Here is a 22,625-nt window from a genome sequence, read left to right on the forward strand (position 1 = left end):
CGGGGGACATCTCCGGCGGTCAGATTTCACTGGGATACCAGACCAAGCCTTAAACAGGGTTTTTTTCCCGGTCCCACCTGACTGCATGGGTTTCCCACTTTGGGGTGTTCCTCCCTCGGTTGAAACTGAAATTTCGTCATTGTCTTCGTTTAAAAAGTTGGTGTGTTGTGTCAATCAACATACTTCAGATGAGAAAGAGATAAAATGGGGCAAAAAAGAATTATCTAACCGAGGCTGTATTAATTGAGTCGCCCGTCGTCTTACTCGAGTATGGGGTGGGAAAATAATGGCTTCAGTCTGTACTGAATTCATCGACACAGTCAATTCTTATAATCACAGAGTTCGATATTTATTGGTAATTCTGAGGTCACATAATATCAAAACAGACGTCTATTTTATATTGTAACGTTTTAAAGCAGTCAGCAAAACATATTACCCTATTATAAAAGAATGAAATTACACCAACATTTGTATTACGTTTTTTCTTAGTATTCAATTTTCAGCCACCGATGCGCCGCGTTACTTATAATGGCCTGCAATAAGCTAGTCAAATAACTGCTTTTCTAAACGTACTCAAAGTAAACTTAGAAACTGCAAGAGAATTCCATCTTCTCTGGGAACAAAATAACGCTACTCTCATGTACAGCGGGCCCATGGTTTCATAGAGCTGTACAAAACGCTAAGCAAATTGTTGAACAGAAAACGGTACCAGCCAAAATAATATGTCATATGCCTATACCGTTTATGAGTGGTATCGATGGGCGCTTTAGCACTTTTAAGACATGGTTTCGCCATGGTTTATGTCAACTAGATGTAAACAAATTTTACAAATCTTAAAGTGCTAAACAATATAATAAATTATAAGTGACAAATGGCGCCCCATAGTATCCTGCTCATTGTTGCTAAGCAGAGATTTTAGCCAGTATTTCTGCTTATGCAGCTCTACGAAATTATAGGCCAAGGTTATTAAACTTTTTGAGCTGAAATATTATTGGGAGCTGGGGTTGATTTCATAAAGCACTAAAGATTCATCACATTGCTTAGCAATTAAGATTGATTTGGAATTAAGATCAATCTTTGCGAAATCGACCACAAGACTGCCAAGTTACCCTTATTAAAATTACCAACAAGGCTAATCAAATATAATCCTGCTTGATCTAAGCATTTATCCAATTTACAATAGACTATCGTTATAACAATATATCAATAACTACGATTTACAATCCAAATTTACAGATAAAAGAATTAGTGTATAAAAGTTCACAAAAAGAGTACAAAAGTGTATTAAATTCACACGTGATAAATAGCATAACAACCCTTACCCCTATTCAAAGCAACACGAACAAACAAAATTTTATGAAATTTATCGAAACGATTTGAAAAAATAACCCGTCACAGACAGCAAAAATAATTCACAAGTGACGTTTCTGCTAATAAACTTTTGTATAAACAACGCCCTCTGTCGGCATAAAAAGGATATACATGTACTGAAGACACATATAGCAAGGTTTTAATTGAGTGTTCCTTGTTGTAAGTTCATTTGATACAAGAGAACAAAATCCACAACACATGCGTATGTGAAGTTTATAACAAGGACAAAAATCTTCTGAATTCCAGCTTTTCCTAGGCTATATTGAATTCATCAAAAAGGTGTGTCATACTTGTGTAGAACTCATAGATTTTAAAGGCAGTGGACACTATTGATAGTTACTCAACAAAATTAATAGCATAAACCTTACTTGGTGACGAGTAATGGGAAAAGGTTGATAGTATATAACAAATCGTGAGAAACGGCTCCCTCTGAAGTAACGTTGTTTACGATAAAGAAGTAATTTTCCATGAATTTGATTTCGAGACCTCAGAATTTGTTTTTGAGGTCTCGAAATCAAGCATCTGACCTGAGAGCAAGTTCGTGTGACAAGGGTATTTTTCCTTTCATTATTATCTCGCAACTTATCTCGAATTTTCACAGGTTTGTTATTTTATGAATATGTTGAGATACGCCAAGTGAGAAGACTGGTCTTTGACAATTTCCAATAGTGTCCAGGTCCCCCTTCAAATAAAATACAAGTAAAACAACAAACTTAGACTTATAATAATAATAATATGGCAACAACTTTAACAACATTCGAAGGCTAGAAATATACAATTTGTTTACTCATCTGGACATAAGGGTGAAAAGGGGTCTACGCTCTCCGCTTCAAAAATATTCTTCTCCTAATTTCCCCCACCACGTTGACTAATTAAAGCGACAGACACACCGAGGTATTCACTGCCGTCATTTGTGCATCACGAACGGGGAGTAACTGACCTATACACCCCCCCCCCCCCCGTCCTGGTCCTGAGTCAACAAACGTCACAGTCAATTAAACGTGAAGTGTTATTGAGGGAAATTATCAATAAAATTAGATTGGCATCAATTTCCAAAGTTAGTTTTACTTTCGGCGGCAGCTTTGGCGGTCATACAACTGAATTAGAAATCACCAACAATGACTAATGAAATAAATTATATATTTTTTCAAATTTTTATTCTGTACATATAAAAGTTGCAATCTTTTTGTTTTCACTTTTAGAACAATTTTAAGTACATGTGATCATTTGAAAGCACTTTGTACAGATAAAACCCACACACTAAAAAGTGCCTTCAATGTTGGTGTGTTCTTGAGTGGATTTTACAACTTTGGGCATCATACCAAGGTTGGCTGTCCGCCGAGTTCCTAATTTGGAAAATTTGAATGAGTCTGTCGATGTTTAGTTTCAATTTTCCATTCAGTACTGCTTCCACTAACCACTTGGTCGTTGAACTTAAGAATGCATAAAGTCATGCTATATCTGTTTAGAGCCGAGACGAGATCCAACAACAACCTGAATTTCAAAATAATTTCTCCAGGCAAAATTGCATAACCAAACATTTCATTTTTGTTGTTGGTGATGTTGTTGTTGTTGCTTGTTGTTGTTTTTGTGTGGCTGTATTATGTTTATTGTCATTCAATTAAAACTTACTAGGTTCACATCAAACGCTACGTCATATTTATTTAAATGGCATAAAGTGAAGAATAGAATCACATCAAAGCTGAAAAGAACAAAATATAACTATTTCACTAAACTATATAGTGGTGATGCCGATTTTTCTCTTTTTTTAATCGTAGACTATATCACATCATTTAAATAATACACACTTCAAAAGCTTTTTGGAATTTACAATACCATGTAGGGAGTATTTTACATACGAAATGTCAATCCATATTGACTAGAAAGTATTCTGACAATATTGTCCTGATCCCACGAAAAGAAAATACAAAACATTCACTGCCGTACAAAATCAGCATGAACAATGGCATACTGTGTGTGTGAATGAATCAGCATTCTCTTTGACTGCGAATAAAAATACATACTAAATTTCGCAATTCTTGAGAAAATTCCGCAAAGAATGTAGAACATGTAAAAAACAAGTGTTGTTCTTCCGTAGTGTAAAAAGGAAAAAAATATGGAAAGCGTGTACAATTATGAGAGGCCTCAATTTGAGCTCAAGCCATAGTTATGAAAGAACACCCGTTGGCTCATTTGATGAAGGACCGATGTTTAACGGTCCAGCGTAAATCTACGAAACACTTTGCCCATAAGCCACTTTGAGATTATGGTGGACACCTTCATATGAAACTATTAGGTTTGGGTAAATTTGTCTGTTTTCTTCCAAACCAAACAGTGCACTCCTATATAGTGTCCACCATACCTCAATAAGGCTACTATTGTCGCAGCCAGATTTTTAACTAAGAGTCACTGAGGGAGGCCAGGGGAAAGTACTAACAAAATAGTCTTTCTACTTTTCTATGTTGCCATTGGCAGCTGCATTGCCGTTTAGACTTATCACGTTGTCGTTTTCATCGGGGGTCGATGGTGCTGGTGACGAGATTGGCGATGGGGGCGTACTCGTAGGGGCGGGGTCTATGGGTGACTTGCTCGCCCGTGGTGGGAGGTTGGACTTTCCAGACATGAAAGTGAAGAAGAAATCAATCCATGAGGTAGGAAGAACGAATAAGACATAGAGGAGGTACTGAACGGCGAAAGGGGCAGCGATGTATCTCTCCTTGGGGTTGATCACCGTGAGTGCCTCCTCGACGGCCGTGAGGACCGGCTGGAGGTCGGATGACCCCTGACCCGACCAGGAGCACATTGATCTCAAGACGAAGTCGAAGTACTCTTTGCCGTACTCCTCTTTCAGAGAGTCGGACATCTTGTTCCAGACTCCTTGAAGGATGTTCTCGATGTTTTCTTTCTTGAAGAAATCGGTTGCTCCTGTAATGAAAAATGAGATGTGCAGTGAAAGATCCATGCCAAAGAGTTTGCACAGTTAAAATGGGGGCTGTTCAGACCAGCGCAGATGCTATAGTATTCGCTAATGGATTTTGCATTTTTCGCTTGAATATGACACTTGAATATGACACTATACAACTGCAATGTTGTTTTTGTCTTCTCACATTGATATATACCCCTTTTTTACCTCAGTGAGGGCGCTGTCTGCTTGTGATGTGATTTGCAAGAAGAGGGAGCTATTTGACGCAATGATTTGCCATGTCAGGTAGCATTGTGTCAATGCCTTCGTGGCATGGACAGCTTCGTACAGCCGCGATCCCAAGCGACTGGAAAGGGAGACCACGCACGCTTCGCCATTCGACTCGACCGCGGGGTCTCCCTTTCCAGTCGCTCCACTGTTTATGAAGCTGTCAAAACCAGGAAAGTCTTGACAAAAGAATATATCAGAACTGTCAACATTTGCATCTTGCAATCAAGGAGGATTTACACGACAGTCAGGGAGACATTTAGAACTACATTCAACATAAGAAGTTTCCACAATCAGGGAGATTTTCAAATTTATTTCATCAGAACAAGATTGGTTTAAGAACTTTCTGCAGAATCAGGAAGAGTTGAAAGCCCTAGTTTGATATATTCTGGAGTCACTCACCTGCAAAGTTGCCTGGTTCGACCAGGATCACCTTCACATCCCACTTATACATTTCGTGACGCAGTGAGTCCGACATCGCCTCTATGGCGTACTTAGTCAAACAGTAAGCGGAGTTACACGGGAAGCTCATACGCCCACTAATGCTGCTCATGTTCACCACACGACCTATAAGGCATGGAAAAAACACACAGACAGTCTAAATGGGGGACGGAAACTTGGCTAGGAAAGGTCGTGAATAGAGATTGGAAAAGCTTTTAATTTGTTCCAGATACTTTAAGGATGTTTCAGTCAGGTTGGCTCGGTGGTTTCCTTTTTTGCAGTTTTGTATCAGCTGTGTTGAACCCCGGTTCGAATCCCACCACAGACCGTAGCTAGCCTTGCAGATGGATCGGGTACTCATCATTCACTCACTGACTGCGTGGGTTGTCCCCATTTTGGGTTTCCTTCCACATCTAAAACTTACATTTTCTTCTTCATCATTTAGTTATTGTTGCTTGTGTTATTTGCTGAATGATTTGATGCTAAGCAAAAATATGCAGGATACCATGCAGGATACCATGCACAGATCGTACATGTGGTATGGTATTTGGTTGGTTAAAAAACCTTTTTCTGGTAAGGATTATTTTATTGAGCTTAGCTAATTTGGGGGCTTTGGTACTCGAGCTTATATATTACAAGCAGGGAGGGGAAAGCCTGAACAATATTAAAGGCACAAAATAAAATATTTTATCTTAACGCTATTGTGCAGTCTTCCGACGTCCTTTTCGTCAAACGTCTATCGAGCAAACCTATATCAGGAACATCCCCTTCTTGTTGTGCACCACAATTGATTTATCACTTCTCCCAACTTACCCCCACCTTCCTCAACGATGTAAAATAAGTGGTTGTGAATAAAGAAACACGGAATAACCGAATTATAATATTGTTTATCCTTGGAATGTTAAGTTTGTCGATTGAGGTTGTCTTCTTCAATTATAGGAGAAAGGCTTACGAATTTGACGGCAACACATTTCAAATTGTTCTCAAATTGCCGCTCGGTATACTGCTTGATGCAAACCGCTATACCTCCTAAGTTCCCTCATGTAAAACAACCCCATGTTTACAGCCGTTCACAATGTTGTTATGTTTTTGAAGAAAGCCATCCGTTTTCTTTTTGTACAGACATCTGTGGACCATTATTCTTAGGAACAGAAGGCATTCTGACCGGCAGCTAAATGTAGAACGCTGGAAGAAGCAAAACCTATTGCACCTGGGTTTGAGGAAGCTCTGGCCAATCACATCATTCTTCATTGTCTTCAAATTCACATCCGATGACCGACTCAAGAGCTAAATGACCCCCTAGGACTAACCCCTCACACCTGTCTTAAGTCTTCCCCTTCCTGAGCCCCTCCCTGGGTCAATTGACAATGTTCCGGGTCGTTGCCCTCCAGTAGTGCTTGTCCCCAAAGAGGCGGGGCAAGAACTTCAAGGGGAGGGGGGCCTCCACACAGTTATAAACTTTTCTGATTTAAAATAGGGCCCAGTTTCATTAGAGCTGCGTTAGCAGAAACTATTGCTTAACAAATTTCTGCTGGGCAAACATTAGTCGGAAGCCAGTCAACAGATTGTTCAAATGAGATGCCATTCTGGTTGGTAATCTAACGTTGATTGGTATAAGTAGCCTACAATTATTGTTTGCTTATCTAGATTTATTGTTACTACCACTTTTACATGTTTAATAAACTAATTATTAGACACGATGTTCTTGAACATGAGGTATGTCTCATATTTTTCAAACCCAGACTCCGTAAAAACATATTGAAAACAATGGAAACTAAGTGAAGTTAAATAACTTGCAAACAATAGGAACGAACGTAAAACAACCCACAAAAAAAGAAAAAAAAGAAGAAGCAACAAACCGAAAGAAAATGGAGATAACGAGATGTTTTACAAGGATTTCGGGGGTCAGTTTATGGGAATGATGCCCATGCAGTCGAGTTCTCTGAACGCACCGTCATAACTAGAAGTGATTCTGAAAATTTAGTCATATTCGTTATTGTTGGCAATGGTTTCTACGCCAAGGGATTGATTTTAAAATTGTACAGATGTAAGCCAACCCACTGATGGGTCTGTGGTATGCCGAAGCATAGCCTCTGTGGTGACGCTATCAACCCCCTAAATAACCCCCGTAATAAGCCATCCCTTCAATTAACCAAGAGATGGCAAACCACACTGCCCTAGATCGGCCTCACCTTTGCACCTACGGATGAAGGGCAGGAAAGCCTGGATCACTCTTATATTGCCCCATAGATTGACATCTGTAACAGACTTGAAGGTGTCCAGGCTAATCCATTCCAGTTCTCCTAAACCGTTCACGGCAGCGTTGTTGACCACGCCCCACAGATCTGAAGAAAAAGAGAAAAATAATACAATTCAATATTTATTTCACAGACTGAGGAAAATACCAAAAGAAATTACATTAGGGATGCAATGGCAAAACTTTTATAGCACAGGCATTTTGTCTTTGAATCACGACCCATCAATTAAGCGTGTCTTTGCCGAGTGGTTCAAAGCACCGAACTCAAACTCTGGTGGTTTCTAAGCAGAGTGTGGGTTCGAGTCCCGGTTGTGACCCTCTTTTCTGGTAGTGAAATACTTGCACAGGGTTGGTAGGGCACGTGAAAATAACCGGAGAACTTATCGTGGAGGAAAAGGGTCATAACCCCGGTGTTTCTGGATAACATAGCAAGCACTTGATTGCAGATTCTTGCAAGTTAGAGTGATTTTAGTGGACTTACGAGGCATCCTCAATTTCGTTACCAGAAATATATATAAGAATAATCACAGTATATGATATGAGGACACATTCGGGATAGGAATTTATTCACATCGTCTTCTTTTATCTCCTTTCCGTTCCTGGTGGACTAAATTTCTCCTTTGGTCAACGGTAGGGAGTTGGTCAACGGTAGGGAGTTGGAAAATTCCTCCATACAAAAATAAAGCTACAAAAAACAAAATAGGCCCCTCTCCCACCCCTTAGAAAAAAAGAAAAAAGAAAAAAAAAGGCCTAACAAGCCCAGTACAAACGTCCCCAATAGTCATACGAACAGTATTATTTCCGAGTCAATTTGACTTTTATTTAAAATAAAACAAACACGGTGGCATTGATATCATTGGTATCATGAATTTCGGTGGATTTTTTTTGCAAAGATACACCTGTTGTTTTTTAAAGGTACCTCGTCGTTTGATTATTTTCAGCTGACACATCAAACAATTTTAAAGCCCCTCATAATGGCATTTTAACGGGAGTATTTTCTTAAGCAAATAATCTCAAAGTCCTGTATGAATTTAAAACTAACGAGGGTTTGTGAACAAAAAAATCACATAAAAACTGCTGCGGTAGATGACTGGTCGGTCGTTGAACCCGGTGGTGTAGTTACTAGCTGCACATCAAGCAACGAGCTTGGGTTAGCGATTCAGCCGCTTCCCGGTGTGGCATTGTGAAGGCATCATGTACGGTAACAAATAAAGGGGTGTTACCAGTGAACTCTGCGTCAAGGTCCATGTATTCTTGGCTACGGCACCCTCAGCTAGCCTCCAGTTACTGTCATTGATACTCATTTTTTTCTTTTTTTTCTTTTACTGTGAAAGGTGCAGGGTTGTTGGAGCTGAACGGCCGTGGAGGGTCTGCAGGTGTACAGCGGCAGGGTCCTTTGAGGTAGAAGGCCGAGCATGGACGGCACAAGGTATGGGGTGCATTGCCCTCCTCAGTCAATACTCCCACAACATTGAGACATTTTTCCCCCCAATTTCTCTCCATGGTAAACAAAATACATACGAAACCATTTTCGGACAGCGATAAGAGACCTGTCACTTTTTGCAACGACCACGTGGCACTACCAATTGAAAGAAGCATCTATCAACTTTCCAAGAAAAATCCCCAGGGTCTCTATTATGGCCAAGACAAATGCCCCCCTACAAACCTCTACGCCACTCCCCCCCCTCGGGTGATTAAATTCAGTTACTTGTGCCTTAACCACGGACATGACCGGTAGGTTAATCCATAAATCCATTTCACGCTGGAATTGTAACTGGCTCAACTTCAAAAGGATGATATCTGATTGAAATGAGATAAACCAAATTCACACTCAGCAGGCCAACAATAAGTTCCACTTGTCTGTTCTGACGTACAGAAATAAAGAGGGTGTGTGCCGATTACATACCGAACAAAGAGGGCGTTACAAAATGCAATGCCACCCATCGGGCAAAAGTAAATAATCTGAAGTAGTTCGATAAACTCAACGTCAATAGACCCATCGGTTCACTGTCCATGTTTAGACTTAAACGGCTCTTTCATAAATCAGTTGAAAAATTGGTGTCAATCGTTCAGAAACGAGACTGCGAATTTTGGGTTCAGCGCAGCAGGGCAAAAAAAGAACACACGGTGATCATTTCAATAGGCTGCAGAGGTGGTTAAACTTCATTCGCACTTTGTTTAAAAACAAGAAAGAAAAAAACTATTGTAGGAGTTCTAAAACCATTCCAGTGTATTATTTGATTGTACTTTGCACGTAGAGGTGCCTTTTGGAATGAGTGGGAAAATCACACATGAAGCGCATCCAGCTGAAAAATGGATTTATTGACCTCGTAAAAGTTTGTAAAGACGAGGAAATATGCACGGGGGTAAGGACCGATTGTTCAGGAGCACCGTGGCTATGGTTCGATGCTGGTAAAATTCTTATAGTTTTATCAATAATAGGTATATCTCAGCTCCCGCAAACAGGGTACGTCACCATGCGTGTCATCTAAACGGGTTAACTAAACTAGTCACGAGATGAGTCAAGTAGCTTATAGATATTTTGGCCAACAATTTTGCTACAAAATCCCTGAACTAAAAATAATAAATAAACAAAAAGGAAACCAATCAACAAAAGCTAGATGTTTACATGGGCATGCTCCTTCCATTTCGCCAATTGAGCCTCAGTCAGTCGCATTTTCAAAACCTTATATTCGGGGTCTAATAAAGCTGTTGAAACCTTGGATTTGGCCCTTTCGAGACTCGTCTTCAAATGATCCCAAGTTGTAGAGATCGGGGTCAAATAAGGTTCACACCCATCATGAGCCTCCCGCCTATCAAGGAAACGAATTGAGAATCAAGACATGACGCTATGCCTTAGGTAACCAATTTTTCATCATGGAAATATCTAGCCAGTTGGTGTTCATTGTTGAGTTCACGGGCAGCCACGCTGACTCATGATCGGAGTCATTGACAACGCCAGCGGGTTCATTGGACGCTTTGGGCCCCATCGATTTACACCCGTCCGTACCCCTGGCCGGCCCGGGTTTCGTAGATGTTTTCTTCGACACCGCTGTCATGGCTGAGCATCCCCGCTGCAAGCGATGAATCGATAAACGCAAGGGTAGAGTACAGCCCCCCACCTCCCCCACAAATCATGATTTATGTATGTCTGTTAAATTGTTGGCAATTAGGCCAGCCGTACACACAATCATAAGGACGCATTCCTCGAAAATTACACGAACATCGAATATCAGAAACGCTAAATCAGTTTTCGCACTGGCATCAGTTTCTGTGGTTGGATGGAACACTATAAGCCTTACAATAAAGAGCCTGCCAATTCATGTCCAGATATTTCTGTCGTTGTGACAGAAACGACGTATTATGTGACGAAGCGTATCCCCGTGGTCAAATTAAATGACTGTAAATCCATCACGACTGTGCCCTCTGGAAATTCACCACAGAATTTACCACGCAGTAAATATGTCAGAAAACGGCATTCAAATCATCATCGGGAAGGACGAATGCCCTTCACACGACTAAAGCTCCAAAATAAAAACTAAACGGGAAAACAACTTCCCCAGCTGGCGTTGTAACTCAATTTTTATATTCCATGTCATAATTTCGTCTGAGCCTTCTAGCTTACAATTTATAGGTTTCGATGACAGATGAATTCCTCTCAACGGAACCTCGTAATAGCCATTTGATTTGAAAATTATATAAATATTGATCACTTCAGTTGGATTATACAGAAGCCGTGTGATAGGTTATACAGGTTGTAATAACTAAGTTATTGTAACTAATTTCTTGGTTTGTTTCAAAAATAATTTGCCGTCAAAAAAATAACATAATGGCCTACAGCCGTAGTCCTGTGATCGAATTTAATTTAATTAATGAAATAAACAAAATCCATGTTTCTCTCATTTTTATAAAACAATCTTGCCAAGAGAACAATAAGTTAGACTGCAGTCAGTATTAAACAAAAAAACAACGTGAAAAGGATACATATGAAACTACAATGTGACAATAACTTCAATCCCAATGTGACAATAACCTCAATCCAAAGCTCCTGGATTACAGAATATTAGCTTCAGAAACACTGAGTAAATGAGGAGGCCTCATTCTCAAATAATTCTCCAGCGTTTTTCTTCCCCCTTGGTCTGCCGGTCATTCCCCCCACGACCATCCAGCATCATGTATGGACCAGCTTCCCCTGTCCCCTCCCCAGGCCAGGTTCAACGGCCTGCTTACAAGCGGATCAATAAATGGGGGCGAGGAATTTCAAGGGGGTTTCTCTCCCCTTGAAAAGCCGCCCTCTCGCAAACGGGTCTCCCCCCCCCCCCCCCCCCATGCTACTCACACCCTCGTAGAATCCTCTCACCGTATACCTTCTCCCTATAGTCAAGCTGCTGTCTTAAACCACTCCAAGCCCCGCTACCCACCGGCTCCCTTCGATCCGAACCGTCCCCCCGCGGCCCCGCGTGGTTTTTTAGTTTATACTTTCTTTGAAACTGAGATCAGTTTCAGTGCTTGACTAACCCCCTTTCGGATTACTGGCCGCGCGTATTATTTTAATTCTACGATATCGGGGCGTGCGAATGAATAAAATGGGTTAAACAGCCCCTATTACAATATTTACCAAATCCAAGACGGCAGGATACTATTATTGCAATTACATGTATGTAGGGCTATGTCAGTGGATTGAAGTAAAAGGTGAATGCCTTTGGAGGTGAGTGATCGTGCTTGCGATACCCACTTACATCAGAGGTAGTTGAGTGTTATTTAAAGGGAAAGCATGTCAACTTGAAGTCAGTTTGATGTTGTGATTCACTTTTCTTTTACGGGACTTTTAGCACGATGGACCTATCTTGTGTTATTCTTCTACTTAATAATTGACGCGTCGAACCAAATCGATACTGAAGTTGAATACAGACTGGTCCTCTGTCTTGCTTTGTACACGTAACAGATAAGATAACACAGGGTGGTATTCTTTGACTTGTGATAAAATGCAGACGAAAAGTCCTAATAAGGGAAAAAATGAACCAAAATATTAACAACAAATGTTATAATTGCAGTGGGGATAAAGAATAATGACACATCTTGGAATGTACCAATGTATTGTCTTCGCCGCACCGATAACTTCTTCGATATTCAGGTTTTAGAATTTGTGAGACTTCTAAAAGCAACACTTTCAGATTAGGCTTATGACGTCGTGTAATATAGAAGGTAGTGATCCAATACAGCTACACAAGGCGCAATTCTTATTGAGTAAGGTATTTCTTGAAGCCATATTATTTTGAGTGGGCTAAACTGATTAAAAGTTCAGCGCCAGTTCTTGTGCACAGCCCAAACCAGGGCCTAATTTAATAGAGCTGCTTACAAGCACGACACGATTTCATATAGCCATTACGAAAATGCTGATTGACAAGTTTCTTTGCTAAGCGAAAATTGAGTTGGGCAGTGAGGCACCAGTCAGAACAATGTAAACTTAGTGTCACTTTGGCTGGTAACTTGTTTCTGCTATTAAAGCAAACTTGTATGTGCTTAGCAAGTTTTTGTGCTTCAGACTTGGACACTGGACCAGTCGAACACATGCTCTGCTGATCAGAAACACCAGAGCTTGATTCCGGCGCTCTTGACCGCTCAGCCGCAACATTAACATGCCACAAGCGTAATGCATAAAATGGTGTATGCACATTGCCAATTAATATTGTGAAACAAAGAGAAATTCTTTTACATCAATTTACTAACCACCAGGGAGTATTGCTTGGGGCTAAATTCCAGCTTTCCAAGGTTAAGAAATGATTGTTTCTCGTCATAAAATTAGTGTGACATTAGTTTAGGGATGTTTCGAGGATGTAGAAAACACGTATAATGATATATTCTGCCAATTCAAGGTACAGAACAAATCAGAATTTGTTTCATTAATCAATCAAGGCCTGTGTATCTTTCACTGCAGTTCATCAGCTTCAATATGGTTTTTACTTTCTTAACTTTTACTATACACGCCGAGGGTGTCAACCGATGCCTTGTACGCAACCGGGCATTGACGACAACAATTATCAGAATCAACGCTCCCTGTGGACGGATATGGAGGAAGTCGATTTAATTGGAATTAAAATAATAAACTTTGGGGTTTGTTCACGGTGATTATATACATGACTAATGACTCGCAGTCGGAAGTACAATTATTTCTAATTCGCCTTTGGATTCGCCTTTTAATTAGGCCCGTTAGGGGGTGCTTTTACATCAAGGATTCACTGCGACGTCACAGCTATGGTTTGCATTTTGGTGAATAGCAAACAATATGGCGCCCGGTCAACGTTGCAATCAAATTACAAGAAAAACCTCACAACGACAAACAAAACGCAAAATAATGATTGAAATATAGCTACAATACAACAATTACAGATCAAAAGCAATAATAGAAAGTTCTCTAAATGGAATCTAAACAAATTGTCTTTGAGGTACCGGAACAAAAACAAAATCTGCTCGCTTATTTCTTAACTTATCGATAAAGAGTAGTCGGGAACCTCTGTCAATGAATACATAATATGATATAGGAGAGGACAGGTTGCTATACATATTGACGACAAAAAACCTATACAAAACCGCCTATTTTAAAGAAAGCTTTAACGCAGGGGCAATGACCGAGCGGTAACTGACACATACCTCAGTCTTATTCATCGTTTAAGCAAGGCCATTTTCTCATTAATCATATTTAAACGGCTATATCAATCGTACTTGTATCTAATAATCTACGGATTGTGTTTCTTTTTTTACATTTAATTGACCATCAATATAAACAAACCATATCAAATTAGTGTTGGAGATAAAAAGAATAAGTGAGTTTGGATGTTGATATTACAATGGCACGTCGTCATTATGGATTAGTATGATTGTTATGGCGCACTCATAATAAACTCGAAATTATGATCACAAATTGACAAACTAGAAGAGGCGCCCGTCTCAATAAAGCTAGACATGCTTGGTACGAGTTAAACCTCATCAAGTAGTTGCATTAAAATATTGCTGTTGAGAATGAACACTTTTTTCCGTATGAAACCATGTTGTGGTTCACGGTACAAAATGTTTTGAACAAACCACACAATCACCCACACACACTTGTGGCTTTGGCTTTTAAGGCTGCGTCCTAAATGGCGGCTACGGCTAGACTTTTGCGTCACCGTGCTTTGTATGCCGTCCTTAACAACACCCTTCAACAGTCATAGCCGTATAGCTGTATCTAACAATCCAAAGTCGTTGGTTATACACCTGAAAGTACAAGTATGCTGTGTCCGTATTGTTGGCTACGGCTCGAGCATTATCACATTCTTAACACGCTTAGTAGCAGACGTAGCCGCAGCCATAGCCGACGCTGCTAACTCGGAAACGGCCTTGATATTTGCTTAACCTCTCCAGCGATCGTTTTTATAAAGGGTTGTATTACAAACAACTTTAGAAGTTCAGCAGTTTGTGTTGCTGTCTAACGCTGGTGCAGCTATTTCGCTAATAAGTTTTCTTGTTTAACGATAATGTAACTGCGCCGCGCTAGGAGAGTCTGGTTCCTTGTATACGACCAAGCATAAGAACGCATACGTGTACACAGGAAATCTGACGAAAGTGTGGTAAAAAGTCATTTTTTATAAACGTCATCTAAAATGCTGACCAATCAGAGCCACCTCATGCAAATGTAAGATTTATGACGTCATTCATGTTGGAAGCTGACAACATACATCTGATTTCCTCCATGCAGGGCAATATATAACATGATCTTATTTAAATAGTTTAACACCAAACGTGGACATGATATGTCAAAGACAAACACGGCAAGAAGAAACATAAACCAGATATCCAGCTCAAATTGAATGAAAACGACTGAATCTGCATTATATAGTGAAAACATCGAACCAATGTGTGGCTGCCATGGAAAAGGGGAATTTTGTTGAACAGAAAGATTTTTAGATTGGATTTGAAGCATTGTGTAGGAATTGAAGACGTTTTTAGAGATTTCTTGAGCATTCAAAACTCTCGGACTCTGCTACAGAGAGTGACCAATCACAGTCACCTCATGACCGTCTTGGTCTGGTCTCTGAGTGAAAGCCTATTGATGTTAAAAGAGCAAAGACCAGAAAGGCTAACGAAGATTTGAAACACCGTTCTGGTTTCAAGGCACTAAATTGGTAATTGTCAAAGACCAGGTACGTGTTCTCCCTTGGTGTATCCCAACATTATGCGTAAAATAACAAATCTGCGAATAGTTTGACTCATTTTGGTCATCGAAGTTGCAAGAGAATAATGTAAGAAAAGAACACCCTTGTTGCACAAATTGTTGTGCGTTCAGATGCCTAGAAAAAGGCTTCATGCCTGAATTTTTTTTAATATTTGAGTGAGAATTTACCTCTTTCTCAAAAACTACGTTACTTCAGAGGGAGTAGTGTTCTCGGTTTTGGAGTTCCGATATTAAGAAGTCGCCAGTTTGTTTGTTTAGATGATATACCCGTCAAGGCTCGGCATAGAGGGATAGACAACGCCAAACTATCTCATGCAAACATTTGTTTAAAGGCACTGGACACTACTTGTAATTACTCAAAATAATTGTTAGCATCAACTTACTTGGTTATGAGCAATGGAGAGCGGTTGATAGTATAAAACATTGTGAGAAACGGCTCCTTCTGAAGCGCAGTTTTTGAGAAAGAAGTAATTTCTCACTAAAATATTTGAATTGAATTCGAGACCTCAGTATCTGAAAACACAAAACTTGTGCAAAAAGGGTGTTTTTCTGCCATTATTCTCTCGCAACTTCGACGACAACTTGAGCTCAAATTTTCACAGGTTTGTTATTTTATGTATAATGTTGAGATACACCAAGTGAGAAGACTGGTCGTTGACAATTAAAGTGTTCTGTGCCTTTAACGTCTATGATTATGAATTGCACATATCAAGAAGTTGTGATTCAGTAACTAGACGACAATACTTATTATGAAATCAGCGATTAGCTTGGTAGGATTCGAACCCACAACCTTGTGATTGCAAGGCCTGACCCCTCGATGGTTGATGGAGAAAGACGTATAGTCATGAATTGGTGTTTAACAAAACATGCGGAAACACAAGCTGTCGACCCTTAACCCTAAACCCTTCATGGGGCAAAAATGTTGCAAAATGTTACTCTGACCTCCCCGGAATTGCCATTAATTCTTCACATGTGAGGAAGTTGGCATTAGTGCATATTTGTCACAGCAAAAGAGCAGTTATAAATACTTTGTATTTCTTTAATTGTTTATTGATATAAATGACAGGTGGTGGCCTGCAAAGAAATTAAAAGTTAAGCTCCAGTCATAAATTTCCCTAATGAGCGACACTGAAAAGGGTTACCAAAGTTATGACGATAAATCACGTCAAATCATAGCAAACTTTAAGCGTGATTATGTTTTATTTGACTCTCTCTCTTAATATAAGTTGTACTCGCTTGATGGACAATGGATGTGTACTGGACATCAACATTTGCTCAAGCGATGCATAAAGGACTAGGTTATAAGAGCCATTGTGTTATTTAATATAGATTGTTATAAAATGATTTTAAGTTATAATTTTTGTTTCAGGTTTCGTAGTGTAATACAGCGGCAGATATAAAGCGCATTATCTTCTAAAAACTACCGGACACATGTTTCAGTCACATTTTATGTCCATCGCTGTTGGTGGAATAGTACAAAAAGAAGGCATACAGCTCCATGTACGCATACGGTAGTTTTATTAGTTACCATGTGGTTTTCGGGGTCGGGAGCAAGGGTAATTTTTAACCATTAAAGACCTGGACACTATTGGTAATTGTCAAAGACCAGTCTTCTCACTTGGTGTATCTCAACATATGCATAAATTTACAAACCTGTCAAAATGTGAGCTTGATTGGTCGTCGGAGTTGCGAGATAACTATGAAAGAAAAAACACCCTTGTCACACGAAGTTGTGTGCTTTCAGATGCCTGATTTCGATACCTCAAATCCTAAACTTGAGGTCTCGAAATCCTACTCGTGGAAAATTACTTCTTTCTCGAAAACTACGTCTCTTCAGAGGGAGCCGTTTCTCACAAGGTTTTGTACTATCAACCTCTCCCTATTACTCGTTACCAAGTGAGGTTTTATGCTAATAATTATTTTGAGTAACCAATAACAGTGTCCACTGCCTTTAAAGCTGATATCAAAATTAACTTGAGGCTTCAGCCAATTTATTTCATCGCCATCAATTAGCTTACATACACATCAGTGTATATCGATTGTGGTGTCGAACAAGGTACGGTATGGGCTCAATATTGAAAGCCTGTCAGCACACAAACTTGCGAAGCATAGAGAGTATTGCTTATCAGAAGTAGGTTATCCAGCTAAAATTCCATAAAGTTGACATGGTGCCCCACTCAACTTTGGCTTAGCACGGAAAATTGCTGTGCAGTATTTGCTGCTTAAACAGCTTTAAGCAAGACACGATCTATGAGAACTGCGTGGGTGCAGATGTAATGGTACCGTGTGTGAAAAAACAATAGTAGTTTAAAATCGCGAACAATGAATGGAGGACATGTTGAGAGGGGCGTTGCCTGTCACACCAGTCCAAGGGCACCGCCCCCCTTAAATCAACACTCGTATGCACGTACGACCTCCCATGATTGACATTAATGAAGGTGACAGATTGTCGTCACCCGTTCTCAACAACTAGCATCCTTCCCCTCCCATTCACGGACATGAAGGGGTGGGGGTAAGTTAAGTAGAAGAAAGTGAGGACAATCTATATCCCTTGTTGTTGTGTCGAATCACCTACGTCTTTCGCATCGCTATTTAAACAAGCAGAGTGGAAAAAAATCAACAAAATGACAGAGGTCCACTTTATGTAAAAGTATGTGTCAGACTAATCGAAGCATTTAGCACTGATCGTGCTCAGTTATAGGATGAATGGACGATTCTGAAAACTAAAGTCCCAAAAATGTTTTAAAGACACTGGACACTATTGGTAATTGTCAAAGACCAGTCTTCTCACTTGGTGTATCTCAACATATGCATAAAATAACAATACTGTGAAAATTTGAGCTCAATCGGTCATCGAAGTTGCGAGATAATAATAAAAGAAAAGAAAAAAACACCCTTGTCACATGCTTGATTTCGAGACCTCAAATTCTAAACTTGAGGTCTTGAAACCAAATTCGTGGAAAATTACTTCTTTCTCGAAAACTACGTCACTTCAGAGGGAGCCGTTTCACACAATGTTTTATACTATCAACCTCTCCCCATTACTCGTTACCAAGTCAGGTTTTATGCCAACAATTATTTTGAGTAATTACCAATAGTGTCCACTGCCTTTAAATAACGTCTCGTTGTAGGATATCCACTATTTCAAAATTGTCACGATACCACACTGTTTGCGTATATTATTAATATGTGTTCATAGATATTTTCTCGAATAATAATGACTCAATTTTAATAACTCAATTTTTTGTTTCACAGAATAAAATAAAAAAATTGTTCATTATAGCATAAATTTTATAATCAGAAAGGTTATGTTTTTTTATCCTCGCCAATCAATACAATACCTTTACAATCTGGGGCAGTAATTAAACGAGTTCTCTTTTGGCTGATGGAATGTCACCTGCCCCAAATAATAAGTGAACTAACTCAATGAGGGGATACTTTGGGTAAATTCGGAGGTTCCTGACGAAGGAAATGAGAGGGGGATTTTCTCCAATACTCACCCCCTCGTCTCCTGGAAATTCAACCTCGTCCTAATTCCTGCGGTAAACCGCATTCAAAACCCCTTTTGCACTTTCACCAGCAGTTGATTTTTTGGTGATTGATACTTGTTGCTACTGATGTTTATGAAGTAAAATAACGATAATTTATTGCCTTGACAATTTTTAAGCATCGACAGAGTTGAGATGTTGGGAAAGTAAACAAGGGGTATACGACTTCACTTTGTCAAAATAGTTAGTCTGGACAAATTGCCATTCCTCCCGATTGGACGACGAGGGTGCAACTCTGCACAATGCGCTTCTACCCACGCCATTTTTTAGCAGCCTCGATGCTGCAGCAGCAGCGCAACGTTTTGGGCGAGCGCACTGGGGGGAAATGGCGCAGTGAGATCGATCACACCCAGGAACGAGGTTGTTTGTGTACATTTTGACACCCGGAATGGCGGACAGCATATGGCGCGTGTGGGCCATTGGTCTCTTTTTTATAAATAAAATGGTTTATGTGTGATCAGATTCTTTATCTAATGGCCAATAAGGAAATCCATTCTCTGTTGGAAAGTCATTTGCGTCACACGTGGGTATCTGTTGCAAAGTTTTCGCTAAATCCAGATCAACAGCTGGCACTGTGTAGGTCATCGTTCTAACGCATTTATATGACAAAAACTTTTAGTTCAAAAGAAAACGCATATATATGACCTACGCGCGGCTCACGATGAGCAATCTCACTCTAACTGCGTCTACTCAGTTAATGACGTCATATTATGCATTATAAGCTATGACGAAATGCCCAATGATCATAGCACTGAAGCACAACAGTTTTACCAGAAAAAAAAGTTACCAGGCCAAATACCATGTCGGCAGCAGCTTTATGGGGCCCACACACTGCTTACGAACCGATGCTGTGCGATTCCAAGTTCATATGCCCTACTTACTGTACTCAGCACATAAAAAGCCATGCTAACCTTCCGATGCTTAGTGGAAGCAAGCATGACGTCACAATGCAAATCAAGCAGCAAGTTTTCCGCCTTATTTTTTGCTAACCTTTGAAATACGTCTATTTTCAGCTAAAAAGGCAACTGTTCAGATACATAAATAGCACTGAATCAGTCATTTGTTACCTTTAGGCAGAGCCGTTGTCCCCAAGCAAGACTTTTTATTATTATAAATTTGAAAAAATTTGTTTGGATACCTACATCGGGGGACAATTGCGACAAATTTGATTTCCTGTGGAGATATCATTACGGAAGATGTCACTATAATCATAAAGTAATTCGGTATTAAATTCGAAGTAATCGTGTTTGAATGTTAATGAGCAAGCTGCAAATGTGAGTTGGGTAGAATCATTTTTTTAAATTTTATATCTAACAAGCACCTATACTCTATCCCCACTCGTTGTCTAAAGTAAGATTAATGCATATTAGGATTTGAGGCATTGCATGGTGAGGTATTATTATATATATTTGGTTTGCGGTAACACCATGTGTGTATCTACTTGCCAGGTAGAGTTTAGCTTAAAGTAGTAGTCTCAGCCAATTTTCTATACCTTCCGCCCGGGTGATAGTTAAAAAGCAGGACGGTTCTTTTCAGAACTGAGAAGTTTCCCGAACATCGGATAAATCCACTCCGCGGTAGTAGAATAAAGAAAAATAGTTCTCTATAAGAGCAAACTCTACCTGTCAAGTAGATACATGGTGTTACCGCAAACCAAATAATATACAAGATTAACGCATTCAAGAAATTGTGATAAGGTGTTGACTAGGCAATCATTAGTGACTATAAATATCAATAATGTCTACAACAGCATATGACGTCCGCGAACCTGCAAAAATGTAAGTTATTTTATCATAGTATATTATGCATATATATATGCATAAGTTCAAAGCCCGGTAGGAGTACAGTAGGAGAACCCTCGATCATCAATTAAAGACACTGGACACTATTGGTAATTGTCGAAGACCAGTCTTCTCACTTGGTGTATCTCAACATATGCATAAAATAACAAACCTGTAAAAATTTGAGCTCGATCGGCCGTCGGAGTTGCGAGGTAACTATGAAAGAAAAAAATACCCTTCTCACACGAAGTTGTGTGCTTTCAGATGCTTGATTTCGAGACCTCAAGTTCTAAACTTGAGGTCTCGAAATCAAATTCGGGGAAAATTACTTCTTTCTCCAAAACTACGTCACTTCGATGGGAGCCGTTTCTCACAATGCTTTATACTACCAACCTCTCCCATTACTCGTTTCCAAGTGAGGTTTTATGCCAATAACTATTTTGAGTAACTACCAATAGTGGCCACCGTCTTTAAAACAACAAATTCACCAGGAACCTAATTTCGGAATGAAACTCACTGGTTGCAGAGCAAAAACACAATCAAAGATCCCCAAAATGTTATAGCTTACAAGTAAACTTAATTGAAAAGCAGATTGGAATGGAAACACTAAAAAACATTGTCACAACTTTCCTGCAAATTCTTTGTATTTCTAATCCATTTTTAAATAGAAAATAAAGAAAACAAAATGTGCATACTTTCTCTCTTTGCCTGTAGGATCTTCTGTACTTGGGCTGCTGCTCCAGTTACTTGTTTCTCGTCTGTAACGTCCATTTGAAGCACAACTAGTTTATCTGAGCATTGTCTCTTTAACTCGAGCGCTCCTTTGCCGTCCGCAAACAAGCACCCAGCGAAAACACGGTAGCCTAATTTGTCCAGGTACCTGGCCAATGCGTTGCCGATACCGGTATCGCATCCGGTGACCAGCACAGCTTTGCCCGTGGCAGCAAGCCGTTCCTCCGGCGGACCGAACCAGCTGAAGAGGAGCACGACCACGGCGGGTAAAGCACCAACCAGCCGGACCCACGTTGTACACGGTAAAAGGTACACTATGAACAGGTAAATGAATACAATCAAGCTCGCCATGGTTACAGCTTGTACAGGTGAGCTCCAGTGACGTGTCCCAAACAAGACTGACTGACTACTGTGACAGATGATGATAGCTCTTTATATATAGCCCCTTCTGGTTTACAGGTGGGCATTTTACTCTCCTCCACAGCCTCTGAGGTCAACTCAGGACATCATGCATAACGATAAGGCAGACACGGCCAATAATACTCTTTCAGAAATGCGCAACACAGAAAAAGTCACGGAGGTACTTGAAATGCAAAGATCGATCCGTACGACACCTAAAACAGTTGACGAGTTGAAATGAGGACATAGAGGCAGAGAAGTGGAAAATGTGTCGTGCTTTTGTTGCTCGCCGAATGGGTTCGTATCACAGCAGCGGGCCTAGATGTGGGATTTTTTTGACGGAGTCACGCACGCTTGCTCCATTAACGACTTTGTGTGTAGCTACCGTGGGAGGGTGCATCGAACGGCCATGACAATGCTTTGAATAGGGTCGGATGAAGGGAGGCAGAAGAGAATAGAGTGTCGTGCTGTGAACGAGGCTAAACCAAGTGCATGACGGCATGGGCGGCTGCTTTAACCTACTACCAGGTGGAACCAGGTTGGCTGACCTCACAGGCACTACCCCCCTATATAGCTGCCTGATATTATACGCAATATCCCCTGAGAGTTCAAGCTTCTCCAGTTGAGATAATCCACCCTCACTGCCCATTAATTTAATTAATATCTAGTGCAAGTTGTTTGTGCATGCAGTGGC

The 22,625-nt window shown here is 40.2% G+C and overlaps 1 protein-coding gene across 1 annotated transcript; it reads right to left on the reverse strand.

Annotated features, from left to right (window-relative positions):
• Positions 1-9: 9 nt before the first annotated feature.
• Positions 10-22,625, reverse strand: LOC139936245 (D-beta-hydroxybutyrate dehydrogenase, mitochondrial-like). Its single transcript, XM_071931027.1, has 4 exons — positions 21,496-22,625; positions 7,195-7,347; positions 4,964-5,128; positions 10-4,296 (listed from the first exon to the last, which is right to left on the reverse strand). The coding sequence occupies exons 1-4, from the start codon at positions 21,881-21,883 to the stop codon at positions 3,821-3,823; spliced, it is 1,182 nt and encodes a 393-aa protein (XP_071787128.1). The 5' UTR covers positions 21,884-22,625; the 3' UTR covers positions 10-3,820.

Source organism: Asterias amurensis, chromosome 1, assembly GCF_032118995.1.
Source record: "Asterias amurensis chromosome 1, ASM3211899v1".
Classification (NCBI taxonomy): Eukaryota; Metazoa; Echinodermata; class Asteroidea; order Forcipulatida; family Asteriidae; genus Asterias; species Asterias amurensis.